The sequence below is a fragment of the Lates calcarifer genome, linkage group LG3 (genome assembly GCF_001640805.2).
Source record: "Lates calcarifer isolate ASB-BC8 linkage group LG3, TLL_Latcal_v3, whole genome shotgun sequence".
Taxonomy (NCBI): domain Eukaryota; kingdom Metazoa; phylum Chordata; class Actinopteri; family Centropomidae; genus Lates; species Lates calcarifer.
The window spans coordinates 10540833-10564760 of record NC_066835.1 but is presented as its reverse complement, the minus strand read 5'-3'; the positions used below and the strand labels follow the sequence as shown (position 1 = coordinate 10564760).

At 43.1% G+C, this 23928-nt stretch overlaps 3 protein-coding genes across 3 annotated transcripts; 1 reads left to right on the top strand and 2 right to left on the bottom strand.

Annotated features, from left to right (window-relative positions):
* Positions 1-543: 543 nt before the first annotated feature.
* dclk3 (doublecortin-like kinase 3) lies at positions 544-6858 on the bottom strand. The gene is made up of 7 exons (XM_018697529.2): positions 6613-6858; positions 5288-5496; positions 4942-5073; positions 3110-4315; positions 2547-2679; positions 2206-2373; positions 544-2101 (listed from the first exon to the last, which is right to left on the bottom strand). The coding sequence occupies exons 1-7, from the start codon at positions 6677-6679 to the stop codon at positions 1365-1367; spliced, it is 2652 nt and encodes an 883-aa protein (XP_018553045.1). The 5' UTR covers positions 6680-6858; the 3' UTR covers positions 544-1364.
* Positions 6859-13155: 6297 nt separating this feature from the next.
* fabp3 (fatty acid binding protein 3, muscle and heart) lies at positions 13156-17318 on the top strand. The gene is made up of 4 exons (XM_018697528.2): positions 13156-13408; positions 15313-15485; positions 16637-16738; positions 16837-17318. Exons 1-4 carry the CDS (start codon positions 13336-13338, stop codon positions 16888-16890), a joined length of 402 nt encoding a protein of 133 aa, XP_018553044.1. The 5' UTR covers positions 13156-13335; the 3' UTR covers positions 16891-17318.
* zcchc17 (zinc finger, CCHC domain containing 17) lies at positions 17231-23928 on the bottom strand. The gene is made up of 7 exons (XM_018697527.2): positions 23807-23928; positions 22821-23009; positions 21458-21558; positions 21257-21348; positions 21066-21166; positions 20771-20919; positions 17231-20415 (listed from the first exon to the last, which is right to left on the bottom strand). The coding sequence occupies exons 2-7, from the start codon at positions 22957-22959 to the stop codon at positions 20239-20241; spliced, it is 759 nt and encodes a 252-aa protein (XP_018553043.1). The 5' UTR covers positions 22960-23009; positions 23807-23928; the 3' UTR covers positions 17231-20238.

Below are 23928 nucleotides of genomic sequence, written 5' to 3'. Positions count from 1 at the left end.
GTTACAAAACTTTATAACAAAAAACACTCTTTTCTGCATCAAACTAGTTCAACTGGTTATAAGGGGCTCTGTTAGTAAGTTTGTGTGTGTTAAAGATGAATAAGTAACTCAGTCCGAATAAAAGAGGGTGATCAAAGAAAGCCTGAGCTGCCCTTGGCCACTGATACACGGTCAGGAGCATTTATAAGCTTATTCATCCCTTCACTGTCCCAGATCTGTGGCTTAGCAGCCTCAAGGGCTGGGAGGGGTGCCTGTGCATACAGGATGGGGGGTTGTGTGAGTGTACTTTTGGGGGGTAGGTGGGACAGGATGTCAGAGTTTCAGCTGTCTGCAATTGGGAGGGACAGGACTGACCACTCCCATTGGACAGACAGATATGCCTTATTTGGTCTGTGTGGAATGGCAAGGCAGCCATACCACCCTCAGCTATGCACACACAGTTTACCCAGAAGCTCTGTGCGGTCACACACTGTGTCCTCAATGCTGGGCAGCTCCCATTAACAGCCACTGGATCTTACCACACAAAAATTTCTCCAAATATTGCCACAGATTGCTAATTCGCTGGTTGTTTGTCATCACACAGTTACAGTTTTACAATCACATGGCGAAAGCAGCAGTGTGTTACAGGTCAGGTCAGGTTTATGAAACTTGTAGAACAAACACTGTCAGGAAGATGGCATGCAAGAATATGGCAAACTTTAACTATGACGAAAATAAAAAGCTCTTCTTAGAGATACATTTAGTTAATGAACATCTAGTAAACATCGTTGCTAGAAAAGTTCTCCTAAGGCAGACTTCTAGGAATGGACTTCTAGGAGTATAAAAGGAGGATGGGTGAAGCAGTCAAAAATAGCTACAATATCATATATCCTCGCCGTGAGACATGGTTGGCTGGGAAAAACAGATGGTCAACCAAAACAAAAAGAAATTTTCATGAATACACCAAAACATTAGAAGTAATAAGAAACTGAAAATGTGTTTAAATCCAAATTGACTCCTACTTGATCAACTCTAGAGTTCCCAGTGCTTCACTACTTCCCATCCTCCTCTTACAATCCTTGATGAACTCATACCTCGGTCATTACACAATGTCGCATGATCAATTTACAACTGCAGGATAAATGGATTACACACATTTATGAGATTTATCTAGCTACATCAATCAGATGCTATTCAACTCCATGAGAGTACATCACGTCATCTGTGTGTCATTCAAGGATTGAGCTGCCGAGAAATCAGTGCTGTTGTCTGGAACAATGAAAGTGATGGCCCTGATCTAATCACACGCTTAAGCAGGAGATTGACAATGAGTTCAGGACTGAGTGGGTGGGTGGATGATGGTGGTGGTGTGAACGTTCGGCTTGTCATGGCTCCGCCGATGGAGAGTGAGACGAAGGAGCTGCTGGGCTGGAGGATGGGTGGTGTTGTGTTGAGTGACCTGCTGTGGTTTGTTCAGCTGCGTTGGCTGAAGGTGGTGAAGCTGGAGGTGACTGGTGTTGGCTGTTTTGTTTTAATTGTGTCTTAATCTGGGATGAAAGTTCGGTTTGGGCCACAGGGGCGCCGAGCTGATTGAGTTCAGCTCTTGGGCTGGTTGTGCTGCCTGGTTCACAGTTTGACAGCTTGGGACATGAATCCTGTATTTCTCGCCCGCTGGGTTCCCTGCTGGGCGGCCAAGAATCTGTAGAGATGCACTCTGGTTTCTGCTGACCAGGTGTGTCACCTGACGTTTTGTGAGCTGTACTTGTCTTATTTGATTGTTGCTGTGGTGTTTTATCCTCATCGTGCTCTCTGCCTGTGTTCATCTCAGACCATCTCTCATCAGTTCTGCTAAGCTCTTTTTGTGTGATATCTCCCTCGCTGCCAGTGTGTCCCAGTCTTTTGTCTGTCACTGTCTCTGCTGCATTAGTCTGAGCTGGTCTCTGAACTCTCTCTGGCTCTGCTCCAGCATCTGCCGCGGTGTTCCTCTGAGTTTTGTCTGTGAGCGCCCTCTGTCTGCAAACCGAAGCCATAGCCTTCACCCAGGGATGCAGCAGGGTCTGCTCTGCCGTCAGCCTCACTGTGGGGTCTGGCTGAAGCAGGGCTCTGACAAGGCCTCTGGCTTCTGCACACAAACAGAACAACATTGTGTATTTATGTGTGAATATGTGTTTGTATGTATAGGCATTCATGCCAGCATACGGTATATTACATTTCTGTGTTTCTTACCCTCTGAGATGGGGTCCCAGTATGGAGACAGGAAGTGGAGATGTCCCTGTTTTATTAGCTGGAATAACTCCTCCTGGTCCCGTTCCCGACTGCGAAACGGGGGGAAGCCACACAGCAGGATATAGAGGATAACACCCAGAGCCCATACATCCACCGCTACACCATAACCTGTTGGGTAAATCACAAACAAATCTTTTTAGAATAAAAAAATAATTTGTAAATTCAACAGCAAAAGTAACAGAAGAACCTTAGAGGGAGTTTTTAAATTTTGTGTCATATTTTGTGACAGGAATTCATTTAAAAGTAAAATCATGTTTGAAACTGCAGAAAACAGCACTAACCTGTCTCACACAGAATCTCTGGGGCTACATACGTGGGTGTGCCACATATAGTGAAGACTGGTTCCGTCACAACCATAGCAAGACCAAAGTCTCCCAGCTTCAGCCTGCAGATGCCAGCTGCCACACGCTCTATCTGAGAGAGAACAAGAAAAACAAGATGCAGACAGAAACAGAGTCAGGCAGGGAGGCAGAGTTGAGATTATATTTTTAAAATCCACACACCTTCAGCTGCACCCACATAGTTGCCACACAGACAGACAGAGAAACTTATGACATTTTCTATTGGATTATGCAAATTCTAACCTTACTTTATATTAATAATTAATAACTGTAGATTCACTTTATGTTAAATAACTTGAGTTGTACTGCATGATGATGCCACAGTGTGGCGCGGTGTGGTATGTAAAGTCAGTGAGTGTGGGAAACATGAGTCTTGGCAGAAGATGAATAAAAGTTGAAGCTAAAAGTTGAAGTTGGAGACTGATAACTGAAAGCAATGTAATCTCTGTGGTGTTATCACATTTTTTACAAACTAGTCCACTTTCACTAACCCTGATACCCACCAGCAGGTTTTCTGGTTTGAGGTCTCGGTGGACGATGCTCTTGCAGTGGATGTAATTTAGTGCTTCGCTCATGTCTGACACCATCAGTCCTGCCTCTGCCTCTGTAAACTTCCCCCTCTCACTGATGGCCTCAAACAGATCCCCCCCGCTCACCAGCTCCATCACCAGGTAGGAGTGAGTGCGGGTGTGGTGGTGCGCGAACAGCCGCACAATGCGAGGGTGGCACAGGCTCCCCAGGAGGCTCAGCTCGTTCTGCATCATGTGCTCTCGGCCGATCAGCTTGGAGCGTTCGACTATCTTCATGGCAAGACTTTGTCTGCTGTCACGGCGGCGGCACTCTCGCACCACTGCAAAGTTCCCGTCTCCAACCACACGCCCTATTTCGTAGCAACGCTCGATGTCTGACAGGGTGACGTCACTGCCGTCTGGAGGGAGGTCAAAGGTCATCCTCTGCTGTGCATCTTTCTGTGCTGGACCCACATCTGGAAGAGGTTTTAAAAGTTGTAACTGTGCAAGACTCTTCTCCTCATTCCCGTTGACTGGTTGAGGAGGAGGAGGGCTGAGGGGAACATCCAGCTTTCTCACCTCTTGGTCTGCATGCAAACTACCTTTTTGCTTTTTCGACACAGGAGGAAGAGGGGCCCTCCCTGATAGGGGGTTGATCCGTTCTGGACCCTGGTGTTTAACTCTTATTGCTAAGCAGTTTTCACATAGTGTAGGAGAGGGTATGTCTGCCTCTCTAAGACCCCCCTCATGTTTAAATGGACCAATGATAGAAGGCTGTCGCTCCCTGACCCCGCCCTTCACATGCAGTCTCTGCAGGTGGTTGGGAAGTAGAGCCGGTTTTCTGCAAGAACTCTTTTTATGAGACCTCTGAACATCTGAGTTATAATTTTCAGGCTGATGTGTGTCTATGTGGTGAGGTGTGTGTGTACGATTTTTGACATGTGTATTTGTGTCCTGGTGCATCTCTTGGTTTGTCTCGCTGCTGTCTGCCCCTTCACTGTATCCGCTGTCAGCCTTTGCGGCTTTGTCTGGTGCTGGACTAAGTCTTTTCTCCCAGGCCCGCAGCGCATCAGCCTGGTAATGGGAATGTTCTGGAAACAGCTCCTCCAGAGCCTCCTGCACGCTGCTCAGCTCCGGACGAGCCTTACCCAGGGCCAGGAAGGCCACCTCACCTCGGAAAAAGTCACACACACCTTTCACCTGTGGAAAATAAAGGAGAGGGGGGTCGGTTTAAGACCAGTCCGGAGATCAGATCTGGACCACCAGACACTTCTAATTATGCAGAGCAGTATGAAAGAAGAAAGAGGAGAGGAAGAGATGAGTCGCTCAGCCTCAGAGTGTATGTAGTGTAGTGTAACCCCTGGAGCGGAGTGTTCAAATGGCCCCCCTAGGAGCGAATAACCTGATCAGTTGCCCCCAGATGATTAGATTTCTGAGCTCTGTAGGATTATTGTCTACATGATATAGCGTCCATATTCCTCCTGTGTTGTACTTTTAATTCAGCTTCCCAGTCAACTGATGGGTGTCAAGTGAATGTCAGTACATTCTCTGTATGTAGGTAAGTAGGACAATGCTCTGGGGGACAGTAACTTCAGGGGCCTCAAATGCTCCAGGTAACCATGTATCAACTTGTTTGAGCTAATTTAACTGAACACTAAAGCACAGTTTTCACTGACATGAAAAGGTTACTGAGGCGTGTCTCACTTTATGACCTAATCTTGAGGCACCATCAGGAAAGACATCTTATATATTAGGCACTTAAAAGAGAAATGTCAGTGCATTTTTCCCTTGGGACTCCCCTACAGGTTAACGTGTTTTAGCCTCACCTCTCGGGCGTGGGTCGTGTACAGGCGTGTGACTCTGGCTCTGTGCCAGCGAGGAAACCCCAACGCCTCCGAGATATCCAATAGCAGTTGCTCAAAGGACACCACACCCCTGCGGTTCAACAGCACCGTTACCTAAAGACAAAAAAATCCCAGTTAAGTCATGTAATTCTTTCTTGCATAAATTAACATCTCAGCAGCATTAGTTGTTTTTTTTCCTTCTCCAGCATGTTTTGTCCTCCCTTACATTTAGACTCACAGGATTGGTGGCTCATTAGAAAGTGAAAAACCTCAACTCAAACGTTGTTCTTATCAACACCTTATAATGAATCTATCAAACTAAATTCACCTTCCTCAGTGTAGTCTGACCACAGGGGCGGACGATGGTGACCAGATGAGGCCGCTCAGCGCTCTCCTCTGCGTGGCGGGTGTGGAACAGAGGCAGGTGAGGAGGAGGTAGGAAGTGGGACCTGTGGACCTGTCCCGTAGGGTGGGGGTGGATGGGCCACGGCTGGGGTATCCCACCAGGACGCTTCAACAAGGGGATATTAGGAGGAGCTGAAGCGGGGAGAGAGGAGGAGAGGGGTGGAAGAACAAAGATAAAGAAAGCATGAGCCTTATTATTGAAAGTGTACTTAACAACACTGATGTCATCACCCCATTGGTGGGTTTCCTGTGGACCTGTATACAAAAACTCATAAGTAACACAACACCAGTTCCTCATCCCATGTGAGTTTGTGCGCGTGTGTGAAAACAAATCCGGCTGATCAGATTTGAGTGTTTTCCATCACATGGAGTGCAGGGGCCATTTGAGATTCCTCAAGCTCCTTGCCCCACCGGCTGAATTATTTAGGGCTTCCTTAAGTCATGCAAACCTGCACAGATACACACACACAGACACGTACACACACCTAAACAAAAGCTTGCTTGACCTGGTTAGGGCTCAGCCGAATCTGCATGATTAATGAAGCAGTAGAGACGCACAGCATCTTTGACGTTTCACTTTCTGGCACCGAGGGAGACGGAGAGATGTTATCCATCCAGTCAGTGGGGGGTTTGGTTTTTTGTTGTTGTTTTCTTTCCAGATGCAGAACAACAGACAGAAACACAAGACCCTATACCTCCAACATGACCAGCCCCCCACCCCCCTTTAACAGGACACCACTGGCCCCCTGCGAGTGAGCAAGGGCACACACACACACCATCACACTCAAACTCCCCACCACACACACACACATACACACACACACACACACAATAAGAGCTTTTCACAATGGACACAGACAACCCTCACGTCCGTCAGCTCATAAAGAACCAGCTGTGGCCAGTCAAGAAAGACTGATTCAGCCTTTTCTTGGGGGTCCTGAGACCTTCAAGGGTCTGTGTGTGTGTGTGTGTGTGTGTGTGTGTGTGTGTGTGTGTGTGGAGGGATGGGAGAGAGACAATAATGTCAGACCCCCCTCTATGGTGTATATATATATATAAAAAAGCATCAAGAAAATCATGATATTCAACATTTTTACAGCTCAGATGGGGTCACAGTGCTAGAAATCCAACCTACTTACAAATAAAGCTGGAGCATTATTCATAAAAGAGTCTTGACTGTGACAATCCGTAGAGTTCTTAATCACTTTAATTGTAAGTAAAATTCATTCAATCCGTCCATCAACTCACCTGCCATCCTCCATTTAGCGTTACGCGCCGCTTCGCATCCATACCGGCCTCTCTGTGAGGGCGACATATCTTTGCAAAACAAAACACCAGAACTTGATTTTAAAAAAGAAAAGAAAAAAAAACTCAGCAGCGCTTGTTTGTTTTTTGTTTTGTTTTTGTTTTAGTTTTTCATTATTATTATTTTTCAATTTTTATTTCTCTGTAAGTTGCTGCTGTCATATCCTCGGCTGTTAGCCTCCAGGAAAGGTAACGGGATGCGCTGTGAGCTGACCGGACCTGGTGTAGCTACACTGGTTGCCATGGATACAGGTCAAGTTGGGAGGCAGGAGAAAGAGAAATACCGGAAGCTGATTTTAGCATCAAAATAAAATATTAGCTTAAACCTTAGGAGTGGGTATCTCTATCTACTGAGCAGTATAGTTTCCGAATGAACACGTGGTTGTTGTCCACTTTACACTTTTATTAACCCACCTTCTTTGACTTACTGACATACTTTAAGCTAGGAGGCCAGCGATGTCATGTTCACCGATGAGGTTTTACTTTGAACGAGCTGACCGGAAGAGTGAGATTTTCTTTTGAGAGTATTGACACTGATGAGAAGACAAGTTTGTGTGTGTGTGTGTGTGTGAGAGAGAGAGAGAGAAGTTTCTGGTGAAAGTTTTCAGAGGAGTGAAAAGAGGTAAACGACACCTCTGCATTAAGGTTGCTGCTGTTACATAATAAACACACCTGTTATCAGCAGGCCAGCCACAGCTGTCAGGTGTTATTTGATTACTTGTTACAGTCTGCATCACTCAAGGATAAGATGACAAAGTAAATTTGTCAGTTTAGTATGTGCTGATGAAAAAGTTTCACCAAAATAAATAGATAAATGGTGGATCATGGAACATTTCTATCAATGTTTCTATGAATCTATCATTTTTGAGTATCTGTTTTTCATTTAAGTATAAAAATGATATTTGAAATTTGTTGTTTTAGGATTGTGAGGGCATTTTTTCCAATTAGTAAGTGAGGACTAACAACAGATTGCTTCCAGATGCTTATGTTCATACTCAAATCATGCATAGCCGTGTTTTGTGTTGCACTACAAGACTACACACAATACATGATGAACAACAGTGACCTGCTTCATTTATGGTTGAATGAAAGTTATTATTTTATTAGCTTGACCCTGAGCTTTGTATTTAAATTGTTACCTACAGCAGATTTATGAAAAATTGTTCAAAGCTTTTGGTTCAATAAAAGAGAAAATTTCCATGGGTCACTGTTCGCCAACCAGTTGTGAAGAGCAGGTCTAGAGGAGGAGTTGTCTGAGGAGGAGCAAGAGGGAGGAGGGGCCTGGCTTGATCAGAGCTTATATATATATGATTGAGTTCAGGTGTGAGCCCTTTCACCTACCTGCAGCAGAACCCTGCACTCTCTTCAGGCATCAATCGTTTGTCTGAGTGAAAATGTGAGTTCCTTTGTTCTTGATACCTTGTGGTATTTTGCTTAAGATGCTGTGCTAATAAGTTAGAATGAATATAGTTGTTTTACATTGTATTATTGTATCATCCTCCACTCCCCATAGATCAATTACCACCTGTACATATTAACCCTATCACCTTCCATATAAGACTGCAATAAACCACGGTTGGTTTGGGTTGGATTTCTCCTGGTGTTTCATTGTGCCAGACCACACGCCCACAGTGCTCAACATGTTACCTGGCAATCCATATACCCTTCATACAGTCGTTAATCTCACACTCACACTGGTCTAAAGACTGTCTTAAAGCCTTTTGCCCATTGCCAGGCATACACAACAATTCAGTGATTTCATCAATCTTTTATTCATTTGTTAAATTGGTGTTTCAACCTAAAAAGTCAAACTTGTAAAGTCTTAAATCCTTAATCTGGTTATAGCTGGTAGACATATACAGCCAGTGATGGACAACAAGCAGATGTCGCTTCATTTTAATTTGTTACAAGGTTTAGAAACACTGAAATATTGTTGAAGCCCTCTGCTGACCACTGGATTTCTCTTGCTTCCTTTATTTCTCATCAGCTCTTTACTATAACTATCTAATGAAAGTGAAATACCCTTAAATTGGTTCAAATGATAAAGTCTTACAACACAGTGTATTGACTGTGTTTTTGCAGAAAGTAAACTCCTCTTCAAGTCACTAAAACCAACAAATTCCCAGAAACCGCACACAGGACATGACTTCAGTTGTGTGTCCCCACTGGTTGCTATTGCCTTTTGTTAAAACTCTTTTCTGTTTGGACTCAGGAGATAGTGAGGGAGAAAAAAAACCCTGAAGGCTCACACAAAACCTTTTTATATCACAGTGACTGGAGGAAAGTTATGGTGAAAAATCACACTGACAGTGGGGGGAGAGGAACTGCCAGTCTCCGGGGCAGTTACCATAGTTTCACTGATGGAATCCAATATTCTGCTACACACAGAGAAAAACACCCACAATAACACACACACACACACACATGCACACAAACAGGCACTGCGTCCAGTTGATCTTTTAATACACTGCCCCCTGTGGCTCAGTCTCCAAGGATACTGTTAATATTGGATCAGGAAGCAACAACTCCTATTGAGGCTCCATATCCTGGACTCACCACTGAGACTTTAATGGTGTGTGTTTTCTCCAGTGAAAACAAACATGCTGACAATTGTTAATCCACAGTTATCTAATTCTCTTCTTCCCCTCTTATTTCCCTTATGTTTTTATCTGTTATTTGTAAGCATTATCTAAGAAGTTTATGCATGTTAGTGCATACTTTAGCAATAAGGAGGAGCTGAAAGAAAGCAAGGAGAGACAGAAACGGAGGTGACATGAAACAAAGGCCTCCAGCTGGAGTTGAACCAGGGGACAGTGCAGTTATATTGTCAGTGCTTTAAAGCCCTATATTTTCTTTTTTTAAGCATTGTGATGGAAACATGCAGAGCTCCTGCTGTAATTACAACTGTGTTTTAGTACATTGTCAGCATCAATCCGCCTCCACTCGTGTGTGGATTTAAAGTTGTGGCCGATCATCATACATACATTATCAGTGGTGGGGATTTTATGGCTGCAGGATCTTGCCCACAACTGCCAAATCAATATGGCGTGGTACCACCATGTGGGCAGATATACTTACAGTGCACTACCAGTGTCTGGCCAGCAGAGGAGGCAGGAGTATCTTTATTATGTCCCAGCAGCCAGTTGCACTTAGGCATGGTGCTCCAGGGCAGGGCCTAGTGGTTCCCTGAAAGAGCTATTCAGCTGTATAAACATGAGTGACTTTAATTTGTCATTAGATCATTAGGTTTATATTTTGAGAGTAATGTGTGAAATCCCTCAGTGATGTGCAGCTGTATGATATCTTTTGATTTTGACAACCTTCTGTGTATACCACCAGAAATTCCAAAGAAGAGGGAGGGAAATCTGACAGACTGACTCAACTCAACTCAATGACTCAACTCCTGTTGGCTCACTGGAGGATTCGTGGAACTAATCCAGGAATGCAATGCATTTAGGCCCATCTGCAGAGGTAACACAAACACAACACAACACACACACACACAGACACACACACACACACACACACACACACACAGTGCAGCACAGTTGTTCAGCACACGCCAACAACTGCTATCACAAATAAACGCTTTCCAATAAGGCGAGATATATGGTTAGTCAATCACTTACTACTGCTTCATGAATCAGTTTTAAACCATTAACAAGAACAACTTTTGGGTTGCTTTTATGTCCTCTGTTGCTCTGTGGTTTTTTGAGGTTACCATTCATGCTGTCGTCTGAATCATGCACTGTCACCCCCCCCCATTCATCTAATTGACTTTCAGTCTTGTTACTCAAGCTCCATATGGACTAGAGCGTGAGAATGAGTGCAGATAAGTGCATCTTGAGACTTGAACGAACAAATGTGCGCGCGTTAGAGAAGGGAGTGGCAATGTCCAGATGTTTATTTCATTGTATTTTTCACACAGATGCACAGGAAAATCCTATAAAAGCTGGAAGAAACATCAGCATTCTTTTGGTTTATGGCCTCTCTCCCTCAGCTGTCCTGAGATTCAACCCTGTTCAGCAGTCCAGGCCCATCAGCTTTCTGCTTATGTCAGCTCAGTGTATATTTGCACATGCGCGCACACACTCACACTTACACTCACACACACACTCTCTTACAGATGCCTGCTTGGTTAAAGTCCTGTGTGTTAAGCCCAAACACAGGGTTTGTCTGAACTGTATAGGGGCTATAGTTATGTATTTGGTCAACAGCAGTCTAGCCTGAGAAATTGATTTTTGTTTTGGACACACAGGTCAACATTCAACTCAATGGACAGTAAAGTGAGATAATTACATTCGGTACAAACAGGATAAAGGTGGTGCTCATGTGCTATCTGTGTTCATTCATTTGATGGATTGTGCTTATTTAACACTAGTATCCATGGCTTTAGCAGTGATCTTTCAGGGAGTTTCTCACCTGAAGCTGCTGGAGAAAACCCAGTGTAATGTGAGTTATGAGTACAGTGGCATCCCAGAGAACTATATCTCAGGATTGCATAAGATCAATCAAACACCCACACATGTTAAAACACACAGCCACAGACAGCCTGCGAACATATTCTAGGCCGGCGCTAAATGATTTCAACCTTTCACCTCCTCTCTCTCTCTCTCTCTCTCTCTCTCTCTCTCTCCCCCACCCCCCTTTTCCATGTGTCTCCCTCACACCTGTTTCTATCAAATGTCAAACCCACGCACGCTACAGATTCGTTCCGTCACACACACACACACACATGTGCCAGTTTAGACACAGTAATGGACAAGGGAGAGAGGAGGCCACTGGAGGACAAAGGCAGTGGGACAGGGTGTGTAACATGGTGTGATGTGATGTAACAGCATTCATGATTGACTTTTTTCCCCCCAGTCCATGTTTGTGCTGTTTCTGTGTGTGTGTGTGATAGAGTGTTTTAATTTGTGTTTGTCATTACACAACTTTCAGAGATCATCTGACTATCTGCAGATAGGAGAATTTCACCAGTAACAGAGACCAGAGAGAAAAGTGGACATTTGAGCTTGTGATTTAACGCTGTCGTTTGTTCATCCTTTTTTTTTTGTGAGGACTGATTTAAATTTTAGCTCTAGGGAGTGAGGGCATTTTTGGCAGGTTAGGACACGTTAGCCTGTGCTCACATCTTCAAGGGGCTTCGTGGGGGATTAGGACCTGGTTTTCGGGTTTAAGGCAAAAACTGGTTTTAAAGAAATAGTCTGACATTTTGCGGAATACATTTATTTCTGCCTTGATGAGACGATCAATAGTACTCACATGTCTAGAGCCAGCAGCCTGTCAACCTAGTTTAACATGAAGACTGGAAAGTCACTGCACATGAAACTCAGGGTTAAACCAACTGAATATGTTTCAAAAGCAGCTCACAAATACATAGTTAAAAAAGAGAGAGGGCAATGATTTCATTAAACAACTGGCTCAAACCGGACTAAAGTGTTTTTACTGGGGACTATTTTCAGTCATGGATGAATACACAATTGGATGATAATCTAGGTGGAGGTAAATGCTATATCTGGCCTTGGCTATGAAAACAACACATTAGCAGGTTTAGGTCATTTGTCAATTTTAGTCTCTTCATGGGATTTGTTGACGAAAAGAAAAGTATAAACCAATATCAGACTTATTGTGTGTCTCCACACAGTGATTATAAACCAATGTCCTCCTGAATATCGAAAGCAACGTTCTGTGCATGTGTGCAAAAAAGGCAATGTAGTGACACGCCAACCCTCCAACTCCCTTATCTTCACACTCCTTACCACAGCCCGCTGCCATCACATGCACGCGTGCACATTTGTTTACAAGACTTTTGGTCACCTCTCTGTGCTCTGGTGGGTCAGATTAAGGTCAGTAAAAGTCAAACAAGCACAAAGCCAGGTGGAAAACCAGAGAAGAGGGAGAACAGCAGCGAGGCAAGAGGAGGGTCAGAGAGGATTATCATGACATTCTTTTCAACCCTTCCCCCGTCCTCCACCCCAACTCCCCCCTGCAAAAAATCAATCATCCCCCCCTCCTCCTCCCTTTAGGCCCAATCTGTTTTTCCTCTCTTTCTCTAACAGCAGGGGTTTGTTCATCTACTCCTCCTTCCTCTCTTCTCTTTAAACTGCCTTTTATTCTCTTAAGTTTGGGTGTGTGTGTGTGTGTGTTTTTTTAAAACACTGGACCTGTTGCTCTCTGATCCTCATTCACAATGTTACAAAATACAACATACCTCCACACTACTCCGTGCTAAACAACCTCACTGCTCCTCTAGATGACTGCACAAACAAAACAAATGAATGCAAACAAACCAGTCTAATACAAATACTTGATTTGCGTGAAAGCCATTTTTGCAAAAACAAGTCTATCACACATGCTTCTGTCTCTGGCTTTGTCTCCATCCCACCCTGCGCTCCCCCCCTCCCCCACTCCCTCCTCCCCTGCACTCGCCGCACAGCCTGATGACATCACGAACAGCCGGTATAAATTCAGCCAGTCAGATCGCAGCGCAGTCTGAGGTGCTGACTTCACTCTCTCTGCCTCTCTCCCTCTTCTCTCATTCTGTCGCTCCTTCACTTTGCCGCCTCGCACACACACACACTCTCTCTCTCTCACTCCCCCTTCTCTCTCAACACACCCTCACACAAGTCTCTCGCGCCCTCATTTCTCCACACCGCTGAAGACATGGCCGAAGCTTTCGTTGGCACATGGAACCTCAAGGAAAGCGAGAACTTTGATGACTACATGAAGGAGCTGGGTAAGTGTGTGTGATGAGTGTATGCAGTATGAGCGTGCGCGCATGCGTGTGTAACAGGAGAGGATGCGGTGGTGCCTGTGCTGCATGTGAGCACGTGTGAGAACGGAGCTGCAAAGAGATAGATGAGTTAAGGTGTGTTTGTGTTTAAGCAGCTGTTAAAGGAAGGAAGGAAGGAAGGGGGCAGAAGTGTGAAGGTAGAGGGAAGAGATGAAGGAGAGAATGAGGGAGGAATCAAAAGTGAGAATGAAAAATTGAGATAAAAGAAGAATAAGAGACAGGGGCAGAGAGAGAAGAAAGAAAGAAAGAAGATGGGAAGCAGAGGGGGGAGGAAAAAGGGGAAGAGTGGTTGACCGCATGGTGTAAGTGGTGGGAAGGAGGGAGGGGCTCGCTTTTAGTGGTGTAAAGAAAATCAACTCCACTGTGAGAAACTGAATGGCAAGCAACTGGCATTCAGTCTCACACACACACACCACAGCATAATGTGGGTGACCTTCACTGAAAGCTGTTCATTGTTTGAGGCCATGGGAGGAGCTGAATATTAAGATGGTCCCAATGCCAAGCAGCTAATGGGACGGGAAGGTACAGATAAAGTGGGCTGCAAAATACCTCCCCTCACACCACACACACACACACACACACACACACACATACTGTAGTTCTAGGCTGTGTGTGTGTGTGTGATGGGGGCAGATGGAGTTTTACAGTCGTGAAGAATGACACCAGACTCTTTGACTTTGCGTGTGTGTGTGAATGTGTGAGAGTTTCATGCCCATTGACCCCAGAGCCGCATTACCATCGACCTGCCTGCTCTGGTCGCTATAGAAACCAGAGACCCTTCAACCTCTAACCCCAATCCTCTTCATCAATGGGGCATCCACAGACACACAAAGTGACTTTTTGTTGTATTGATTGTGGGAAAGTAGCTGTTCTAGCTGTTGGAGCTGAACTGGATTGTCAGCCTGAAAAATGTCAGGTTTTCTGCTTTGTTAGTAAAGGGTGTGAGTCATTGCAAACCAATGAACTGAACTCTCTTGATCCCTCACTCACTCTCTCTCCCACACACACACGCACCACCCCCCCCCACCCCTTAAAAGGAAAGTAATCATTTGTGCACATACATGCCCAGACAGGCAGTCAGGTCAATGGGACCCTGCAGTGTTTGAAGAACATGCTGCAGGTTTGGATGGCAGACAAATAGAGATTAGAGTATGTCAGATAAAGGAGACCCAGAGGGCAAATTCACAGCTACTGCTGTCAACTTTTATCAACCCATTCCACCTAATATACCCACTCTAGTAATATTAATCATGGGAATATTTACATTATAAATTGATTAAAATGTTCAGCAGTGTTGTAGGGATGGTAATATGTGTCAGATGATCCATCACTGTGGTCCTGACTGAAATATCTCAACAACTACTGGATTACTACAACATTTTGTACAAACATTCATGTTCCCCAGAGGTTGAATCATAATGAATTAAGTGATCCCCCAACTTTTCCTTTAGTGGCACCAGCAGCTTCACATTTGATTTTGAGTGAAATAAATCAGCATGCAGTATATTTGATGGATTTGCATGAAATTTCAAAAATCTGGCACTGCCACCAGGTCAAACATTTTTCTCTGCCAAGTACTTTAGGAATAAATACCTGCAAAAACCTGTGACATTCCCATCAACAAGCACTTTTGAGTCTACAGCCCTTCCCTGAGGGAGGGTACTGTCTTTTTGTTTGATCTCTTTGCTGGCTGAGCATTACAGCCTCTCAGAGCTGCCTGTAATCTAATGGTGTAGGAATGTTTTTTCTGTGTGTGTGTGTGTGTGTGAAGCAAACAATACCTTTTAAACCTTATCACCCTCTGGCAATTTACATTGCATTACATTGATCTTGTTTGTTTTCTACAGGTGTGGGCTTTGCTACACGTAAGGTGGGCAACCTGACCAAGCCCACCACTGTTATCTCACTGGATGGCGACAAAGTGACAGTGAAGACCCATAGCACCATTAAGAACACAGAACTCAGCTTCAAGCTGGGAGAGGAGTTTGACGAGACCACCGCAGATGACAGGAAGGTTAAGGTGAGAGTTCAAAGTTCAGGTTGCTCAGACGGGAGACTGTTGTAGAATGATAACACTGGAGGGCAAAACATCTTTATACTTTTACAACAATTTTACTTTGATAAAAAGGCTTTAAGTGGCACATTTTTATAACCACAGTCTCTATGAAACTCAATGCACACTTACAAAAGCTGCTGAAGCATCTGTAAATATATGATGAGCAATGAGTGATAATTACAGTCAGGAGGATGATGGATGGCTCAACAAACAGCTGTGACACATCTCAGTCGGGAGCTGTCATTCTTGTTTTAAATGTGAACACGAGGTCGCTGTGTCAGAGAGACGTTCACAGAGGACGACTTTTTGTCCTAATTCGAAACCAAAAAAATGAGACCTGAGCTTATTTGAATGTGGTGGAGGTGAAGGGGAATGAACTGAGGTTAAGAGATTCAGCTGAGAAATGATCACAACCTTAAGGCAAAGAGGGATGGAAAACGTGGAGGAGGTCACATTTCTAGATGAAGATTCAGTGAGAAAGAGAAGCAGTAAGAGTGACACGTTTTAACTGTGTGTGCAGAAAAGGGGAAAAGAATCAGAGCAGATTCAGTTTTGAAATGAGCCACTGACTGGAAAATCCTTATTTCTGGTTAAATGTAAGTCAGATGATCAGTCTGATTCAAAACAATATATACACACAAAATGTACAGAGAGGGCAACAATAACAGTAAGAAGGTATTTTGTTGGTATTAAGGAAAAATAAGAGCAAATGTTAGATCATTGTATACAATTATTTCACTGTAATCCCACATTTTGAAAAAAGAAACCTGTTTTCTTTTTACAAATAAAAAGCTAAATTTACAAACTAAAAAAATCACACCCTGAAACAATGTAACACATTCAGGTGATGTGGTGCTACTGTTAGCAAACATTAGAAACATAGCTGTGGGCTAAAACTGACATTAATGACTCAACTGACTATGACTAATCCCCAGTTGTGCTACTGTTACACAATGTTTTAGTGTAGTAAATAGAGAGAAGTAAATAGGATTCTTAGACCTGTACTTGAGTAAATATACAGTACTTTGAATGATCCAAACACTCATTCATTGGGTGATGAGATATTGTTTGTACATTAGGGTGTTTAAGCGCCTGTTTGTCTCTGTCCCCTGCAGTCCATCGTAAACATAGAGGATGGGAAGATGGTGCATGTACAGAAGTGGGGCGACAAAGAGACCAGTCTGGTCAGGGAGGTCAACGGAAACACCCTTGTACTAGTGAGTGCTCACAGGAAATGCACACATTTATCATCTGTATGTGTTTGTCAATGTCTGTTTGCCTTTTTATCTTATCTATCTTTTTCTCTTCATTACAGACACTCACAATAGGACAAGTTGTTTGCAAACGTCGCTATGAGAAGGCAGAGTAAAACCAAACGCTGAGTCCCCCCCCCCCAAACATCATCTAAAGACGTGCTCAACAAACTAACCTCAACCCGGGCACCAAGCAGACCTCTTGCATGGTTGCTGCAGATTCCCCTCAATGTCCCGTCATACTTTATGCTCAGTATTCACATTAATACCAACTGTGACCTCAATTCCTCCCCCTTTTTCTCTTTATACTATGGTTCCTCCTACTGTAAGAAACACTGAATAAATTCCCGTGATTTGTTGTTGTTTTTTTCTCTAAAATTCCAGGTCTGCAGGTTTGTTTGTTTGTTTGTTTGTTTTTTTAGGAAAAGTGTTATGCATGGTGCCTGTGATAAACCTGGAAAAATGTTTGAAAAATGTCAACGTTTTAACTATTGAGACCTGAAAAATAAAAGTATCCATACTGGTGGATGAACTGGTAAAACAATGGCATTCTTCCAAGATTTTTTTTTTACATGTCCGTACATGGCAGTCAGGAGGTCGACGTGCAGAAACTTATCAAATATTTGCTTTACTGGGACCCTGATGTCCACAAACAGTGACATGAACAAATGTCCTTGGGGAATTTTTTTATTTGAAGTTCATTTAACTGAATTTAATTTTATTTGTTAGCAGCTGCGATCAGTGGATAAATTATGTAAAGTTTGATTCAGGCAGCATCAGTACAAGGCCTCAGTAAAAGATCAGTTACTGTCATGAATTCAAAGCTGAACTTTCTGAGCATGGTGAGCCTGAAATGACTCCAGTCTGAGCTGTTTTTAGTTTAGTTTTTAGTTAGGAAAACTGCAGGGTACAAGAGTTCAGTAGTGCGACATGACTGTACACATCTGAGTAGATCCAAGGAGTGTGACCACAGTTTCCATCACAGTGGGTTTACAGGGACTGAGGGAGAGGTTAATTATAGCTCCTGCTACTGTGTGTGTGTGTGTGGTGTGTGTGTGTTGCCTTTGCCCTGGCTAGGGTGAGGGGAAAGTTTTGTTAAAGCTAGTACTAGCTGTGTGGCTACTGTTAGATCCTATGCTTGTACACCAGGAGTGTGTGTGTGTACTATCTAAATTTGGATCATTCCTGCCCACAGTACATCGGTGTCATGTGTTTTAGACACACTGCCAACTAGAAGCAAGGTGAAGAGGTGAAAGGGCACGGGGTGAGTCAGGCGACCTTCTGCCATCACCTCCTATAGTTACTCTGAGCTGAAACAGTCACTAAATATATTCATTCACAAGATAGTAACAAGTATTTGCACAAATAAAAAGTAAAAATGGGAAAATATACTGTATGTAAAGTGGAAGCAACTCTGCAAGAAGATATCCATATCAATACACTTACAGTATGAAGAGCAAAAGTGTGCAACAGGCAAATCTTGTTTAATAACTGAGGTTGACACTTGACCTCAGAAAGTAGTTTGATTTAAAAAAGGAAAAAGATTTTAAAAAGAGCTTAAAGTCCAAACTTAAAGTTTGCACAGTTTTCAAGCACATCTGGCAGACTTCATCTGCAGATAAGAGTTTTCTGGACCATGCAGTGTAAAAAAAAAAAAAGTAAAGTGGACCTTTATCTTTGTAGATAACAGTCGCTCAGTTCACCACTTTGGTCCAGACTGAAATATCTTAACAACTACTGGATTTGGAATTACAAACATCAGTGTGCTTAGTTCAAGGCCCTGCTGTGCCTTAGTACCAACAAAGCTGTTAGCATGGCTGTAGATTGTTATGTGAAAATATGAATTCAATTACATTCACTGTAGAAGTAGAGTATTCACTTCTCCACTTTACCAGTTCAAAGCATTCACAATTCATGTCCTGATTTCATAAAGTTATAACTAGTTTGCTTCATTTGAGTCCAAATGACAGTTCTCTGCCCTGTAATCCAGTTTTTATATCCAAATCCTTCCAACACAATGTACAATGAATTGGTTATTCCCTTACGGAGGCAGATGTGTTACATATTTCAAGGATATCCTGTACAAGAGGAAAAAATCCCTCAAGGTCAACTCAAACACTGTCATACAACTTGAACAAATAGAAGATTCCACTGGTTTACTTTTCCTTGTGGCTGAATGTATTCAAAGTATGTGCAATCATGGGGGACAAGCTCATAGTTCTGGATCATCCTAAATGTCTCACCGGACATATAAAATTCATCTTGTGCATCTGTGTTGGCCCAAGCAGGTGAATGCACTCGCTGGAGTTGAGTCAAACCACCGCAGCTGGAAACAATCTATCACTCCGCAACCCTACATGTAGAGGCTCGGAAACGAGGTCAAAACAGCTCAAGAGAAACAAGATGTTGATTCCCTGACGTCGCCTTATCTTGTCTTACTTTGACGAGGGGTCATCTGTGACTTTGTGCTTTGTGACACGACCCAACCTGAGATCTATGTTGTGTAAATCCCTCAGTCCAGCCCTGAGATGCCTTACCTAACTTGAAAACATTAACTTAATATGACCCCAGGGTGGGCCTGACCCAAGCTGAGAATTTCTGATGTTTGTGTGTGTGTGTGTGTGTGTGTGTGTTTTGGCTCTCCAGGGACTGACTTCAACATCAACATTATGAGTTCAAGGTCCAAGAACAAAGACATCAAGAGGCATTTTCTTTTACCTTTACAAATAAAAACACCTTTAATGGAGTTAACAGTTGACATGCAGGAAGAAGGGGGTGTGTGTGTCTACTGCGAACAGTTCCCTGGAGACAAGATACACAAACACACACGCGGATGCACACAAGGATGTACAGGATGTACAATACGTGGCGGACGGCCTGAGGATATCACCATAGCATGAGCTTCCTGTTGCGCTTGCATGCGCTACATTACATTTCTTGTTTGTGTCTGTACTACTTCCTCTATGTGTGTGTGTGTGTTTGGCTTTCTCTGTGTAGATCATTTCAAGGATTTTCATGTCAGACTCTACCTCAGAATCGGCTTTACCACCTCACGTCTGCTTAATGGATTTCCCAGAGTATTAGAAACCGGATAGCCATGAACAATATCTGGATTTCACGAGGGAATAACCACTCGCTGCCATATTGCTTACACCTATCTGGTGTCGTACGATGTGTAGACTCCTCCCTCTGTCGGGGAGACAGAGGTTTCTTTAGGGCAAGTGGGGCTTGTCACCTGATTTTTGTCTTTGCAGCACTTTCCTTCCTGACTATTTTGATTTTCTAAAACTTGATAGGCGGTCTAAATGTGGCTCCAAAAACATGGAGAGACAGTAAGCCATGCTTTCCTTAACTTAAATGGATGGAGGTTTCTATAATAAGCTATTGGTGGATTATTTAAAGCTACATAGCTTGAGGTCTGTTGCTACCCACTTCCCCTTTTTGCGTCTGTGTGACAGTCTGTCTCAGTTGTGTTTATGTGATTTATGTTTCTTATGTTTCTTCTTCTTTTTGTCTTCTCTGTCGCGAGTGTGGTCGTGGCGCCTCCTCTTGGATTTGCATTCGCTACTGTCGCTGTCGCTGCTGCTGTCGCTCCCTGACTCCTTCCTCTCCCTCTTCCTCTTCTTCTTCATTTTCTTCTCCTGGATGATAAAAACAGAGAAGAAGAAACATTAGTCTGTGTGGCAATAAATAAAGGAACACTGATGATGACGAAAACAGGCAGCGGTTTCAATACATCAAATTAAATAATTATTTTTCATTATATTAGCACAGAACCAAACTGTATTCTTTCAAACAACACCTCTGCCAGTTCTCGTGAAAGTAACTTGTATCTGTCTGTGTAAGCAACAGCAGATGTGCATTGTCATACAGAGATGTGTGGGTTGTTGCATCAGGTGACTCAACAACAGCAAGACAGTAGAAAGAAAGGCTGAGGAGAACTGGAATGAAAAAGGAAATGAGACCCACGCTGGACAATAACTGTCACATAATCACCTTCTTTTTCTTCTTCTTTTTCTCTGAGTCTTGATGTGGTGCAACCGTGGAGGTCGGCTGCTGTCGCTGCTGTGGCTCTTCGTCGTCCTCTTCAGGCAAAAGAGCGTACTGCAGGCCCGGGGCAGAGAAACAGTCCTTTGTGAAGTGACCTGAAAAAAGTAAGAATTTATTGAAATAACTGCATAACTTTTCAGTGATTTCTAGCCAGGTTCCCAGTAGAAAGTTGAAACAAACAAATGCAGTATCTGTGATTTGTTCTTTTGAGATATGAGTTGTACTGTGTGTGTTGTCGTACCCTTGCAGCCGCACTTTGAACACGTCGTGTTGAGCACAGCCTCCAGTGTGATCCTGTTGCCGGTCTGGTCTCTAAACTGCTTACGTCGCCTCGCATCCTGCCTGCAATCACACACAGGTGAAGATAACACACACCTGAACATGCACAGATAGACACATAGACACACACATAATAAAACTGTAAGCACTTACTCTGCCATGACGTTGTTTGGGTCCAAGTCTCGCCCCGTCCCCTGATTGACAGCTTTCATTGAAAAGGACAACTTCACCTTGTCACCATGAATCTAACAAGTAGAGGACAGAGCTACAGTCATCCTGCTCTGAGAATAGTTTTTACACACATTACTCTGTGTGTATGAATATGAATATGTGTGTGTGTGTGTGCGTTGTTACCTCTCTCCCAATGACTTTAATCCACACCTGTTCTCCCACATCCACAATCTCTGAGGCGTTTTCAACCCGTGATGCTGACATCTCACTCACATGGACTAGGCCTGTGTGTGCAAGGGAATGGAGTTAAGATGTTAAACACAAACATATATTTCAAAGTATTTAGACACACCTTTGTATTACTGCCTGACTGATATATCAGCTGACATTAGCTCAATGCAGATATATTGGTATCAGAAGGTGCTGAGGGTGAAGTACAGAAAATGTCAGAAATGGGTTTTGGAACAGCGCCACCATTCAATCATCTGTCCATCAGAGAATAGTGATAGTTTATTTTTAAAATCTGAAATGTCCTGAACTTAATTCAGACTTCAAATTCAAGCCAAGTGTAAGTAAGTAATTTCAAATTTTTATAAGTTATGATGACGTTAGAAGCGATTTCTCAACATCTGAACACTAAGATGCAGGTGCTGAATTTATCCCAGTACACTTTGCTCAGTTCGCCCTCCAGTGGTGAAAATGAGCAGCTGGTGTTCAGTTCGACATGCAGGTCAAGGACAACTGTGCCACAATAAATCATTTGGTTAAAAAAGTGTTACCCTAGTGTAAATATAGATTTGAGACATTCCTCTCCATTAATCTGTTGCTCCTCTCAGCAGCCCCACCCATGCCCAAAGCCTTCCTACTCTTTCCCTCTCTACATGCACATTATTTTGGATCTCTTTGACTACAAAGTCACAGTGACCAGAAAAAACTCAAACTGGGTTGAAAATGACTTGTAACAGTGATTGTAATAACATGTAAAAATGATGTCAACACATTAAAAACATGGGTTTGCAATGGAACATTTAGTCTCTCTCATCATCTCTTATATGTTGCAACATTTTCTCTAAATCAGAGAAGGTATTCTGTAGAAACATTGAAATCCTACTCTAGTATCATCATGAAGCTTCAGTGCCTTGCAGTCTGTTCTCGTAACTCTGACAGGGAGACATCACTGTCACAGACTCCCACAGACACTGTGCACTACACTTTGGGAACCAGGACCCTGCGTCCTCTGCACTCACTCTGTGTTGCTTTTGGCTCTGCAGTGGTTTTAGCTGGCAGCGGATGCAGGTGCTGACCTAGCAGTGCTTTGCTACCGCATGTTTCTCGTTTTAGATGTTCCTTTAGTTTTCACTGTTACCGCAGATTTAACTGTTTTCACCCATTGCAAGCTCTGCAGTATTTTTCTAATGAGGTTTTCTAATTCTTATTTTCCCTGTTTTTCTTATTATAGTGATTCATTTCACTCATTTTGCCTCTGCAAATGTTTTCTCTCTGAATAACTAAATGGATCTATAGTGACATGTGAACTTCCACCCACCTTCCTTTCTGTATCCTGGCAGTCGGACAAAAGCACCATAGGTTTGCACAGAGACCACTTCTCCCTTAGAAATGCTGAACAGTGGCGGCAGACCGTCCAGTCCAGCAGGCTCTGATGCTGGACCATCATTGTCAGACATTGTGGCTCAGTGGAGGCAGACCACAGGTATTAATAAGTGGCTCTAGAGGACTGATAATGAAACAAAATGGAGGAAAATATAACAAATAACGATTTATGGTTCTTTTTGTCTACCTAAAATCTCTAACATAACTACACTTTCAAAAGAAGTGACTGGGTGTTCTGAGGCAAGAATGACCAAAATCACATATAACTGTTTTAACCTGAAATATTTGTACAATGTATGCAGTAACTGGAAAAATTCCATTAACAAGTTTTAAGAAACCTCTTTACCCCAGTTTACACTGCAGTATCTGTTTGGTATAGTGAATATTCCTATGTTGTACAAATTTACATATGTTTTTTATTTTGCATTGTCATTGTTATTGCAGACAATTACGGGATTAAATGTGGTTTGGAATTCAAGTTAAAACATATTTAACTGAAATAAATCTCTCTGAATTTATTCATTATAATCTCTTTAAACACTAAAATCTTCTCTTATCTTCTCTGCCGTGTTTTCATTGCCCAGGTGCTGCTGAGTCATCTCATATGGGCATCAAATATAACTGGTTGCTTGGGTTTGATTCATATCTGAGCTTCAGAGAGTAAACAATGTGTGCTGAAGCTCATGGTCACAATAACAAACTGTAGTAGACTAACTTTACATCTGCTGCAACAGAATGACTTAGTGTGAGCAGCAGCAATGAGGCTAACGTTAGCTTGATTAAAGTATTGTCTTCTACCAAGCTAATCTTAATTAATTCGAGAAAAACACATATTCGGGGTAATTCGCCCAAACCCCCAGCATGTAAAAACATACAATTTAACTCTTATTCTGCAGAAAATATAAAAAATAGAACAGCTACCTTTCGTGTTAGCAGATCTGATTCAGTTTCACATCCGGTGCAAATCAGGCTGACAACAAGCAAAGCGACCAATCATCGCAGTCGGAAGGAACTTCAACCAATCACACACCTCATAGCGGGCG

Bases quoted from the DNA above. Each gene is read 5' to 3' on its own strand.
- fabp3 (XM_018697528.2), top strand. From the start codon at position 13,336: ATGGCCGAAGCTTTCGTTGGCACATGGAACCTCAAGGAAAGCGAGAAC. The intron at 13,409-15,312 runs GTAAGTGTGTGT...TGTTTTCTACAG, and splicing joins TGACTACATGAAGGAGCTGG to GTGTGGGCTTTGCTACACGT. The intron at 16,739-16,836 runs GTGAGTGCTCAC...TCTTCATTACAG, and splicing joins ACGGAAACACCCTTGTACTA to ACACTCACAATAGGACAAGT.
- zcchc17 (XM_018697527.2), bottom strand. From the start codon at position 22,959: ATGTCTGACAATGATGGTCCAGCATCAGAGCCTGCTGGACTGGACGGT. The intron at 20,920-21,065 runs GTACGACAACAC...TACTTTTTTCAG, and splicing joins TTCAAAGTGCGGCTGCAAGG to GTCACTTCACAAAGGACTGT. The intron at 20,416-20,770 runs GTGATTATGTGA...TTTATCATCCAG, and splicing joins AAAAGAAGAAGAAAAAGAAG to GAGAAGAAAATGAAGAAGAA.
- dclk3 (XM_018697529.2), bottom strand. From the start codon at position 6,679: ATGTCGCCCTCACAGAGAGGCCGGTATGGATGCGAAGCGGCGCGTAAC. The intron at 5,497-6,612 runs GTGAGTTGATGG...TCCCCGCTTCAG, and splicing joins CGCTAAATGGAGGATGGCAG to CTCCTCCTAATATCCCCTTG. The intron at 2,102-2,205 runs GTAAGAAACACA...GTTTGTGTGCAG, and splicing joins CTGGGACCCCATCTCAGAGG to AAGCCAGAGGCCTTGTCAGA.